This window comes from Antedon mediterranea, chromosome 8 (assembly GCF_964355755.1).
Source record: "Antedon mediterranea chromosome 8, ecAntMedi1.1, whole genome shotgun sequence".
Lineage (NCBI taxonomy): Eukaryota > Metazoa > Echinodermata > Crinoidea > Comatulida > Antedonidae > Antedon > Antedon mediterranea.
This window is the reverse complement of record NC_092677.1, coordinates 28,023,248-28,037,159: the sequence shown is the minus strand read 5'-3', so window position 1 is coordinate 28,037,159 and position 13,912 is coordinate 28,023,248. Positions and strand designations below refer to the sequence as shown.

The 13,912-nt window shown below is 31.9% G+C and overlaps 1 protein-coding gene across 1 annotated transcript in view; it reads left to right on the top strand.

Moving 5' to 3' along the window:
• LOC140057513 (protein MTSS 1-like) overlaps positions 1 to 13,912 on the top strand; it is a 53,419-nt gene that overhangs the window by 31,032 nt on the left and 8,475 nt on the right. Inside the window, exons 7-12 of the mRNA XM_072103208.1 lie at positions 151 to 308; positions 1,365 to 1,517; positions 6,778 to 7,041; positions 8,242 to 8,494; positions 10,408 to 10,524; positions 11,597 to 11,688. Of these exons, the coding sequence (XP_071959309.1) occupies positions 151 to 308; positions 1,365 to 1,517; positions 6,778 to 7,041; positions 8,242 to 8,494; positions 10,408 to 10,524; positions 11,597 to 11,688 (1,037 nt within the window). The remainder of the gene's footprint in view (positions 1 to 150; positions 309 to 1,364; positions 1,518 to 6,777; positions 7,042 to 8,241; positions 8,495 to 10,407; positions 10,525 to 11,596; positions 11,689 to 13,912) is intronic.

Here is a 13,912-nt window from a genome sequence, read left to right as displayed (position 1 = left end):
ACCCACATTCGTCCAATCAAATGACAGGAATTTATATAGGTGTTATATAATGTCTCTTATTTCACAGATACAGTGGATATTGCATTTATGATTTGTCTCTTATTCCACATATACAATGGATAAATTACATTTTGTTCTCTTGTTCTACAGGTAAGATGGATGTTCAATATAAACTTGACAGTGCAATGCAAGAAGTAACAGATAAATATCTACTATTGGAAGAAGCGGAAAAGTCGGCTGTGCGGAACTGTCTGATAGAAGAAAGAGGGCGATATTGTACTTTTGTCACACTCATTAAACCTGTTGTGGTATGTATTAAAGGGCGTGGCAGGTTTGGGCTTGGGAAGATGCACATCTTAGGGAGATGAAATAATGTTTGATAAATAGTGTAGACAGAGCTTAAAGCAGGCTTTTTACTAGACAGTAATACCAAGATATTTAGTGCAGCCTACTGACAATTTCAAAATGATCACTTTCAAAAATAATGAGTTTCTCCCTTAAAAAATAAACAACACTGTGCTCCTCAACAGTTTTAAAGATCATTATTTGCCCCCAACAGAAATAAAGAACAATCTCAACAGCTTAAAGATCAATTTTTGCTCCTGTTCACACTCCCTGTCATCGCCTCTAACTCACTTTCCTCAACCTACTGATCTTTCAGGTCTACACCTGACTTCCATAGTTTATTTGTCTAGCTGTACATTTCTAAACACCAGTCTTAATGTTTAAGCGAACAATCCTCTAAGCATTGGAAATAGACTCCTAAAGATTTACAATCTTTGAATGTGTAATTTGGTTTTTCCTCAAATTACCAACTCTATTACATTTGTTGTATTCAATTTCATGAATATGTTTAATGCAGATATTTATGCATAAACTTGTTTGCAATATGGTTTCAATTTATTGCAGATTCCATTTATTATGAAAACTAAAAAACCACCGTTTATAATAAAAATAATCTTTTAGGGGGGTTTTGTTAATAGCAGGTTGCAAGTAAAAATATTCCTCTGTTAGTAGAATGTATAGCTGCCTGTAAATATTTTATTACCTTTAAAGAGTTTATAATCCACTTAAAAAAAGTTACCTGCTGTTAAAATTGTATTATTACCCTCTTTATAGAATATTAATAACAAAACCCTGGTATTTATAACACATTTTATTCAAGGGAAACTGCTACCTATTATTGTTTTTACTGTAAAAACAAAGAAGAAATATATATGTATACACTTTGGTCAACCGCTATTCATAGGACAACCATAAGGGGACACTTTTTGGGGAGAGGGACACATTGGGTCCAGAACGTTTTTACTCATTACATCTTTTTTATTCTCATCTTTTTAACTTCAACATTTATTTAACCCCAGGATGAAGAATGTTCCATGTTAAGCGAGACTACTCACTTGTCCACCATTCTGGATGACATCATGGAACAGGTCAAAGATCCATTCACACTTCCAAAGGCCAGTGAGCAGGTCATTCTAGATGTCAAAGGTCAAGAAAATAAATGGTCTTTTCCTGTAAGTTTTTTACAACTTTTTGTTTGATTTTATTTTCATATAATTTTTTTATTCAAAAGAAAACTGATGGAGCTAATATGATTACTTTTATTGGTTGCTTTATTTTCACATGAATAGAAACTTTGGTCCTAGCCAGGGGTCAAAGTTTAAACAGACTCCACTACGAAAACAATCACTGTACACAAGCCATAATTTTTCATGATAAAGATTATTAATTTTCAGACTCTACACAAATAGATTTTTTTGTGTATACCCAACTCTGATAATATATATCAGTCTTCCATCAGTGTTTTTGTAACTGTGTGATGGTTAATTTTTTTTAATATCAAGAGGAAAATGGATTTTTAGATATTTTACTTTTTATTAATCTTTTTGGTTTTGGAAAAAACAATTTCAATATATTTATATGTTTTTTTTTATGATAATGTACATTATTTACACTACAGTACTATATCTTAATTTATACTATTGTGTCATTTATTATTGAATATACTATAATTATAATGTACCATTTAGTACTGATATACTACTAATAAAAACTATATTAGTAACAAAAATGGGAAAATAATGGATGAAAAAGAAAAGGCTGAGGAAAAAAAACAACTAAAAAACTAAAATTGTGTAATGTGGCAATTACCCTACTTTGTTGATAACGGTTTAATAAACAATCACATTTTTTCAAAAGACCTTTATGTATTTACAATCTGTATCTTACAACAATGACTGATATTATTTGTGCAGCAAAACATGTAAAAAATACAAACCTCTTTTGATTGGCAGTGGTATCATGTGTACTACTATTCCTACCCACCTTTGATTGGCAGCGGTATCATATGTACCATTCCAATACTTAACACGAACATTGCATGTCTGCTTGCTTGTTACTGCTTATTATATATTAACTTCTAACAAAGAATATACTATTAGTATGTGCTAACTTGTCTGTCTTCAACTTAGCGTTTGTTACTCAAATTAACTGTTTTTATCCCTGTTGGCCTTTACCTCAACACGCCATCTTACAAAGCTGTCTGTTCTTCTATTATATATCGATTAGTGCAACATTCTTAGGTTTAACATAATTTAAATTGTTACTGTACTTACCTGGGAATAACATTAATATCTGGGAACAACATTAATACCTGGCAACAACATTAATATCTGGACCCTTTATTTCAAACTGTCTTGCAGCTCCTTCTCACCCATTTTTCACTGCATTCCGTGATCATGATATCCCCACCTTTTGTTCCACATCTCTCCCAACCCATATTCACATCCCTTTATCCATTCACATTTCCAACTATACATTAATCCACTGCATTTTGTTTCACTTGTTTAATGTTTGATGTGCAATAATTTATCAAAAGGATTGGAATGTTTGTTTTGTTAATGTTTTTACTGTGCATAGATTGATAAGATAAGGTAATAGATAATATTATATACCTTTAATACACATTCACATACACACTACACATATTTATTAGAATAGACAGTAATCTTTATGCTGACAAATTAATAAAACAACTAATTTCTAGAAAACAGTAAGCTTATTACTTTGTTGAAATACTTGGTAATTATTAATGTTATTTGACATCTTGTCTCAGAATATTCAGTTAAAGACACCTTCCCTACAATTTGTGACGTTTTTAAAAAATAATACATATATATTACTTTAAAAACATTAAACCAGGTCATTCCTTAAATGTACGTTTTATGGTAAATTATGATAAAAAGTGAGAAACAATGCACTACCTACAGTAGGTAGCTCGCGGCGACTGACCTCTCGTGGACGGTCTTTAGGCCTAGCCTAGCTAGGCTTAGTTTTTTAGGCCTAGCTGGTAAACATCGGTAACGTACGAACATCGTACGCTAGCTATACCTAGCCTGACGTTGTATAGTTGCTGCATTAATTTTCTTTCTATTTTTGCCAGACTCCGTTGATACAAATTGTGGAAATCCCGGTATTTTCGCTGAAAAGTTAGGAGTCTTCCATTTGTTTTGGCCGCACGATTGATCGAAAAGTGGGCGAATTACAGAAGAAAAACAGAAATATCAATCCGCGCGCAATGCATTTTGGGATTTATAGCGGGCCGCTATAATTATTAGAATCGACTTATTTTTCACATTTTTAACCATTTAAAGACGAAAAAAGTTATCGCAATAGGACCATATAGTATTATTTTTAGATTAAATATAGTTTGTGATCTTAAAATAGATCTAAAAAACGTAGGGAAGGTGTCTTTAATTTAACAGACAAAAAAGACAATATCTATTAAAACAAAAGTAAAAAACTAATTTCTAGAAAACAGTAAACATATTACTTTTTTGAAATACCTTATAATTGATTGCTTATGATGCTGTCATTTGGCACTTTGTCTCAGAATATTAAAGTTAATATAACAAACAAAAAACAACAATTTTAGAAGTAGAAATTTTATAAATGATAATCATGATTAGAATAAACAAAAAATGTAGGCCGACTGCAACCCATATCCAATTAAAACGGGCGACACCTAACAAGATGCTACGCTCTGCCCTCATTAGTATAACAAGCTACTGGCCTGGAGAGTTAAGAAGTAACTTAAGTAGCAGTTTGGATACCTAAGCTGGGATCACTTACACCTTCTACTTGTTAGCTATGGTGGGTTTATTAGTAGTAACTTCATTAAGTCTGGGATAATTTCATCAAATGGAATTTGAACTGGTAGATAGTGAACTTTTAGGAATATCTGCTGCTTTTAAGGAATATAAATTCCTAGCTACTTTGTAGAATATTATCATAATTATTCCATCAAGATATTCTGTAAATTTAATATTTAAATATTATTATAAGAAGATTTAATGTAATATTAAATGGATATTTATTCATTTTATCAGTTATTCATCCAAACTACGGTGAAAAAATCCCACATTAAAGTCTGTTCATTATTTAGCATTCCAGTGTACTTTATGAAATACATCATAATTATTCTGTAAATATTTAAATATTTTAAGATTTGATATTTAAATGGATATTTATTCATTTTCATCAATATATACAACCAAACTAAGGTGCAAAAATCCCACATAATTCTGTTCACTATTTAGCATTCATATTAGATTCATAATAATAATAATGTGCATATTTACAAGCTATGTTTATGCATGAGATGTTGACATTTAACGTCAACCGCCAATCTAAATAATTTTTAACCAGAAAGAGCTTGAGGATGCATAAACTAGGGTCATTATATCAATTTACCATCTTATGTTGGATGGATTATTGCAATGCCAACGTTGCTATGACATAAAATAAACCATTTGCTGGTTTGTTAATAGATCCTCTCCTTTTGGGCTGGCTAGTTGTTTGTGGAAAGGCTGATTTTAAGAATAAATTTTTAAATATAACAAATTTTATAAAACAAATTTAGGACCATTGTGAGAGTTTTTTTATCCATTTATTATAATAATATCAGTTCTTGGGTATTCTAAAGTTGTATACAGCAATTTATCTTAATTTGTTGACATGTCATACGTTTACTTTAAAAATACAAAAATGCTAGAGGAGTTAATTTTAATTTTTTTAGAAGAGTTCATGAACGGTTAAACCGATACATAATCTTTGAACCCATCCTCTAAATTCCCTAAACTTCATTTTGTGCTTCATTATTCCTAAAAACATTCCAAATTATCATTCTATAGTGTAATATATTTCAAAAGGATGAGATACAAATGATGTACAGTATTACAGATTCATCTTTGAACATGACCTTTGTCCTGGCGCCAATACAGCGACTATCTGGCTCCAGATATACGCTTTCATTTTCTACTTATGGCGTTTCTAAACTCAAACATAATATACCAACTAAATATATGGTTTTTATTATGAAATAAACGAAATTGAAACTGAATGTATTTAGTTTAATAACATACAGCAGTTTAGTTTGGTTTCTTTTCAATCAAATTTATATTACCATCATATTAATAATTACCTGACTGCCCTTGTTATTATTTGTTAATACTTTTTACAATAACATGCATGCATGGACCTTTCCTTTTAACTTTCCCATGTCTCCCAAAGCTGCATATCTGCTGTACACAAATGTACAGTACTGTATCTAATACAGTAATACAATAATATTAAAAACTAAATTATAATATTTCTAAAGGTCACATTATTAATGTGTAGTGAATGGCACTGTATCTTGATGGTTATTACTTGCTTACCACTTTAGCAGTTCAAATCCTAACTTTACCACCTACATTTTGATACGATCGATGTGTGAGGCATGGGTGGGTTTAAACCCTGTGCCATATTGCTTGTACCCCCTTTAAGTAAGATACTTGATTGAAATTTATTGATTGAAATTTATATTTATACTGGGTAACCTCTTCAGTCAAAGACTGGTCTCCCAGAAGGCCCAGTTGGTGATCAGTGGCTGTGATGTACTAATACACCGGGGTAACCCCCTACTCGTCTCGAAAGATGTACTAGGTTCTTTAAAGTGCACACGAGCTAGATGTGTACTTTCCTCTCATTGCCCCGTCCTTCAAATTGGACATAAAGCTGTTGGTCCTGTGCATACATTGCAAATGTGCATAATTAAACTTGGTACACTATCAAAATAAGAGTTTGGGATTGTCTCCTAGATAGCAGTGTACTGATCCTCTACCAGACCCTATGTGAGAACATCCTTGTAAATAAGGAAAAAACAAATAGAAAACAAATTTTAGCACAAAGCTTTCTTGTGCTATGATAATGTTTTGTTATCAATTTTAATTCCCAATTTTATATTCAGGAAATAATGACCTTGGATGGAAGCATTTTACTCATCTTAATATTCCTGATGATATTAGTCATCAAGAACAATACTTACAGTCCCCAGGGTACAAAAAAATATTCATTATCTTCTGTTCATTCCAATATGCAGGAAATTTGTAGTATTCAAGATCAAGGATTAACAATTTCAATTCAAAGTGTTTACTTACAGAATTGTGTTAAAGTAAATTAGACATTGCATTTAATTTTTAACAAAATACCTCTATTATTTTATATCCTACCATTACCAATGTTTTAATAGAAATTCCCCTTTTATTATGATTACTGTAATATTTTTGTTTATTAATATTTGTAAAATTGCAGTTTGTTGTGAATTGTACATTGTGCGTATCAGTAAATATATTGTCTTTTGTGATACCAAAATGTTCTTTATAAAGCAACACATCCTGCACGTTATCACACCTTTTAGTCGGCCATTAGTGAGCTTTTCAATCTTTTGTGCAGACGCCCCCTGGTTCACCTGTGGCTTCAACAGGCTCTCGCAAGTCTAGCATGTGTAGTTTGAGCAGTATGGCCAGTTCAGATTCACGCTCCAGTGGCTCAGTAAACTCGCACTCACCAGGCAATCCATTCAGGCACCGTAGTATGTCGCAGCCTGCGGCATCACCTCTACGTCTCTCTAGCGTCTCATCACAAGACTCGGGATTCATCTCGCAAGATATGCTGTTCCAGAGACCGGCCACACCCCCTCAGGAATCAGAATATCAGGTTGAAATATGAAACTCTCAATATCAATGTTGTTGGGTTGTTTTGTTTTTTTTTGTTTTTTTTTTTATAAATATTTTTTTTTAGTGACGCATGGACATGAATGAAAGGTAGAACTTAATTTTAGTTGTTTTTGTTTTTTTATTTTCTTTTCCTTGCATGATTTTGCATGCAAGTATTCTCATTTTATATCTTCATTTTCGTTTATCCATATTTTATTTTCATTTTCAATATGATTTATTTTATAGTTTACTGTGAATGTGAACATTAATTTTATTATTTAATATAATTAACGTATTATGACAGATATTAATAGGAACAATTAGTAGAAAATTAAATAATGTTATTTGTTAATAAATTGATACCAAAAGATATTATCCAACATGGTTTCAATTTTACAATACATGATCAGGTCAAAGGTTACTACATAGGCTCATTGTTCAAAGGAATGATCTTGTTTTAACTAGTGTAAAAAGCCCTATAGATATAGCGATGAGGTTTACCTTCCATCATAAGGTCCTTGGTTCAACTCTGGTTTTTGCTCAACAATGTGTTTACAGAATAGTACTACCTAAACATACAGTTTTGGAAAATGTTGATAGTGTTTATCTCCTATAGTTGGTAGTGGTTACTAAAGGCTGTTGAATGAAATTAATAATGAAAACATTGCATAGTTCCATCCATGCTTAAGTAGAAAGTTTAGTAGATGCTTAAAATAATGAATAACCAATGAAGTGAATCTTGGTGCTAAGTACAAACCATAACTATACTAACGATTATTATTCATTGCTGGTGTAATAATACAACTGCATTTCTTTAATATTAAGTAAGAAGAAACTGGTGTGCTAAAGTTTCATATTTCATTTGCATTTTATTACGTAATTAGTGATGGAAATTACAATTTATAGTTATAATTTTGGTTGTTATTACTTAGTAGTTGTTTTGCCAAAGACATATTCATAGGTGTACTAATGCATTATTTAGTGTAGTGTGAATTGTAGATATTATGAAATACAGATCTTTCACTACTCAATGACTCTAATTAATCAGTGGCGAAGACTATGATTTGCTGATCAAAATCACTCACTATAACATTGGTTCAAATAGTAGTCTAGTAAGAGAGAGATCTGCACTTTAATTTGAAATAGAATAAAAATGTCAATTATAATGTATTATTAACATTTTTTATTTTATTTTTTTTAGACAATCCCCCAAAATGGAGATCAATCGTCAAGTGAGTGCAGTACACCTTCTTATGAATCGTTTCCCCCTCCTCCTCCCTCCTGGACCAGTTGGTCATCCAATAGTTCCCTCAACCAACAATCCATTCCCCTTCCTTCTCCCCCTGTCACTACCAGTCTTCCCGAGAAACATTTAGTGTCTAAAAGCAATGGTGTTGTGTTGTCACCTTGTCCTCCAATAGTTCCCGATTTCAACATGACACAAATCAACCAAGGTGAGTTCTGAGGTGGAAGACCAACTACTAGTAACAGCGCTAACCTTCTAACATACAGTATAGCTATCTAATCATACTTAACTTTACAATATATTCACTTAAACCATGGAGAAATATGTTCGGACTTATTTCTCCATGCTTAAACTTAAATTAGCATTGTTTATCGATGTGGTCTTATCAACAACATCTTGTATCAGAATTATTTGTCATCATCAAAATCATAATCTGTATACATACACACATATCATCACTATACCATCTTACAAAAAAATCATCTTTACCATAGTGAAAACATTATTACAGATCATGTACTACACTACAGTACCCACATGACATACAACTGAACATATAGCAGTTAACATTATTAGACATGTTCCTATAGTTCCTACAACATTAGTATACATATAGTCTTTAGCCTTTCCACATCCCTTAGTTACTCTTATAAACCACAGATATATCCTGAACTAATACTAGATTGTATAATTATCTGTGAATTAACCAATATCTTTAGATTAAAAAAAAATGAATATAAGTAATATAGTTCCTCCTTTTCTTTAGTAACCTTTGAATAAATAGTGTACTATAGTATTAGTAACTTCTGCAAAGATATATATATCTCAGCGAAGCGAAGATATATATATCTCTACTAGAAATCTGTGTATCTTTGAAAACTGTGTTAGTAGGTGTGACACCTGCTAATAGCTAAAACCTCAAGTTCAATCATTCCCACACTGGTCACATGTCCTTGAATACAAGCTCTACTATCTTTCTACATCATTACTAGTTACATATCTTTAACAAATCTCTTTACATTCATTGGTAACTGATTACATCACCTTTATGATCTATCACCTAGCAACCACAACCCCTAGAGTGAATTGTAGTCTGCTAGATAATCTACAAATCCCTGTTGGATTAGCTAGATACTTTTTAGTGGTCGGGATTAATCAAGGGCGATAGACTGGATCTTAACCTCACCATTTAGATGACATTCACACGATGTTTTAGATTCCATTTAAAGATTCAGAATTTCAGTCAGGCAGCCATCTGTTAGTTTCTTTGCTTTTCTAATTGTATCTTTGCTATCCTGTTTATATCATATCCGCATGTTAAAACCCACCTCTACCATCTCCAACTGGGTTTGTGGGTATTCCACCCTCTTTAAATTACCCAAAGCAACAATTGTGACTTCTTAGTTGTCACCGAGTCGTACTGAGTGAGTGAAAATAACTCCTTTTGTTACTCAACATTGCATGCAATTTAACACCTCACATTTTTCCGTTGCACACACAACTTTATTTTACATTTTTATTTAAATTTGATGTATTATACTAATGAATATGTATATTTATGTTTATTACAATGTATTTTGTTTGTTTTTTGTATATTTTTTTTCTCACTAAAATGTTATTTGAGCACAATATATAATTTATAATTGAATGAATATTATTAGGGATCAAAATTCAAAAAGTCAAAATGATTCCACTGCACAACTAAATTGTGTTTACTTCTTAACCTGTAACCTGCTTACAAACTAAAACCATACATTGTTTGCGTATACTTCTTAACCTGTAACCTGCCTACAAACTAAAACCATACAGTGTTGCAGTGAAAACAAATGTAGTTACTGCAGTAACTGCAGTAGAATCATTTTGACATGATCCCTTTAGGAGAATTAAGAAATGATGTGAAATAAACAAATTTGGAAGGGAGGCAATTAATGTTGTTTTTTTTAAAGCATGAAATTGTAATTATAATTATATACTAAATTTTTCTCTTTGCTTTATGTTTTTGATTGTAAATATAATTGTCAATATTTTCCCCTGTTGTATGTACTCCTTTCTAACCTATGTATACAGTATTAAACCTTAATTCCTCTTGATTCATTGAAATTGAAAATTCTCTTTTGTAAGCATCACTGAATGTTTGCTATTTGTTTCCTCCACTGAATGCAGCTGCTGCCGTTGTGGGCCTATCAGATCCTATGTATGATGAGTTATCCGATTCTTCCCCTAATGAGTTTAGTAACAGTAAGTGCTTTCTGAATGAAATTGCATTCATCAAAATCAAATTTTGTTGTCTGTCGCCCTCGTCTTCAAAATGCTGTAAAAGGCTTGCTTTTTGTACTTTTCATGTGTATATTCTTTGGTGCCATTTGATCATTTTGCATTTCTTAATGTTGGTGTTTATCTACTCTACCTTTTCATCATTCTATTTTGCTATCTTTTCTGTAAAAGTTCTAATTAACTTTCTCACTATTTTATGTCACAAAAAAGTGCTAATTGGAATCAGATTATAAAATAAAAATATATTAGGAATAGTTTAGTTTATACTTTCATATTTCATTCTGTTTATTTCAAATTGGCCAATCACAAGGCTTGTTTTATATAGTTTCATTGGTTTACTAACATTTAATTGCATTAGGCCTATTCATTTTGTTTAAATTCAAATTGGCCAATCACAAGGCTTGTTTTATATTGTTTCATTGGTTTACTAACATTTAATTGCATTAGGCCTATTCATTTTGTTTAAATTCAAATTAAAAATTTATTTTTTATTTAGTTTGTTGTGATTAATAATACTAAAAAGTAATAATTTTGCTTTATTTAAATAATGAAGTATATTCCATGGTATAATGTGTTCAATTGTTTGAAGCTATTTCTTTGGCTTTTATGGTACACAATTTAGAAAAACTAACTTGAATTGTACTTGACAGGAAGCTGAAATATGTCTTAATATAATGAAACATAACAGAGATTTCATTTACAGTCAAATTTCTAGATGCATCAGTTTTGCTACTGTTTTAGTACATAATATACACACAGATCATTGCTTTACTTTACATTAATAAATGATGTTTTTTGTTTGTTATTTTATGTTTTTTTGTTTGCTTTTCTTTATTGTTTCATCAGCTATGTCAACTTGCATAAAAACTCTTTGCATTCTATTGTCAATTTCTTTCATATCAACCTTGTGTGTCTTCTGTTCAAAGTATATGTTATTTAAACATTAGTATGTTGTTTTCCCACAGTGTGTTTTGGTACACATTAATGTTTATTTAACTCACTACAATGCTTTTAATGTTATATTTCTATTTTATAGTTGTACCACAGCCTACTGGAAATGAGGGCCGACGACCTCCTGAGCATAGACGAACAAAAAGTGCTACACTACCACACAAAAAGGTTTCACAGGTATTAGTCCACACTTACTCTTGGTTGCTTAATCCACAAATAACCTATAAAGGATATTCTTAATCCATAAACAAAAATCCATAATACAAAATCTTACCATTTCATATTTTAAACCTGAACTCTGAAACATTTTCACACTCAGTTTATTTTATTTTATTTTATTTTATTTTATTCAAACTCATTCAACAGCGGGAAACCCGCCCCTTACAGAATGGAATAAACTATACCATATAAAAATATATAAAAATCTTAAAATCTAGCAATACAAATTTATACAATTTTACTAATTTTATTACAAAAACAATTATAACGATCAAAAAAGAGATCAATAGAATTATCTTTAACAACACAATTATTAAAAAGAAGACAAATACGTGAAATAAATCCATTCTTGGTAACATTAACACGACAATACGGCACATAAAGAAGATTACATTTGGAATTACGAGTACGACAACCAACAGCTTTAACATGAAAGGAAAACAAGGAGATAAAATTACAATTGAAACGGGAATTCATACATTTATACAAAAACTGAAGATCGAACATAGAACGACGAGAGACAAGCGAAGGAAGAGAGACAGACAAAGGAGGACAGTGACAAGTAGAATACACAAAACGAACAAAACGATCTTGGACTCTTTGAAGACGGGTACTATGAACAGACGAAAACGAATTAGACACAACACTACAGTATTCAAGATGGGGACGGACAAGAGAAACATATAAATTAATTAAAGTATTAGAATTTTTAAAACACCAGCAATTACGACGTATCATGCCTAACATTCTATTTGCTTGACTAACAGCAGCATCAACTTGAGGAATAAAATTTAAGTTACAGTCGATAATAATACCAAGATCTTTATGACGATCAATTCTTTCCAAAACATGATTATTAATGCTGTAATCATATTGGATATATTGTCTTTTCTTAGTAATCGTCATAATTTTGCATTTTGGTAAGTTTAAACTCAGCTTCCAGGTGGTGGTCCATCTGAAGAGTGTACCAAGGTCATTTTGAAGGGAAACAGTATCATTAGGGCCATTGATAGTATTAAAGAGTTTAAGATCATCCGCAAAAAGTAAGCAAGAAGAAGAAAGATTAGAAGGGAGATCATTGATAAAGATATTAAATAAAAGGGGACCAAGGATCGAGCCCTGGGGGACCCCAGACAAGACAGTGAGCCAATCAGAAGCTTGACCTTGAAACATAACGCGTTGCTGCCTGAAATCAAGGTAACTAACAAATAATTTAAGGATAGGGCCAGAAATACCAAATTTGGAAAGTTTATGGACAAGAAGTTGATGGGAGACGAGGTCAAAGGCTTTCGAAAAATCAGTGTAAATAACATCAAGTTGAGATTTGCTTTCGATAGCAGAGTAGGCAAAAGGTAACAGAGAGGTAAGATTAGTGAGACAAGATCTTTTGGGGAAGAAACCATGTTGTAAGGGGCTAAGAACAGGAGAAACGTGCGTGAAGACATGACGATAAATTAAGCGTTCGAAAGTTTTGGAAAGAGCAGAAAGTAAAGAAATGGGGCGGTAATTACAAACTAAAGATTTAGAACCCCCCTTGTGAATGGGAATAATATCAGCCCTTTTCCAAAGAGAGGGAAAATTACCATCGAATAAGGATCGAGAAAAAATATGACTTAAAGGGTAAGATAAAGGGTTAGCACCAAGCTTGAGAATGTTGTTAGGTATGAGATCATTACCCGGGGCTTTACGAGTATCAATAGAATTAAGAAGTTCAGCGACTTCAGTTCTGACAATGGGGATAGAACAGAGTTTACCAATGGGGTAGTCAGGAAGAGGGGGAAGATCGACAGATGAACCAGTACCACCAGTTTTAAAAATAGAGTGGAAATACTTATTAAACATTTCAGCCTTTTCATAAGGCGAATACACTGAAGAACCTCCATGATTCAATGCTGAAGGCTGCGAGTCATTTGATTTATAAGACTTTTTCATCCAAGACCAAAATTTTTTGTTGTTATTTTTCATTTCATTAGCAAGTGACTGTAAGTATGAATAATACTTACTTCGACAAAGTTTTTTGAAATTGGTCCGGGCTACTTTGAATAGTGAAATATAGAAGTCAGAAGGATGCTTCTTCTTTTGTTTAAAGGATTGTTCTTTAGCCTTAAGACTAGCAAGTAGTTCAGCATCGAACCATGGAGGTAGCTTCCTGCGTGGTTTATACATTGGAACAAGATCACGA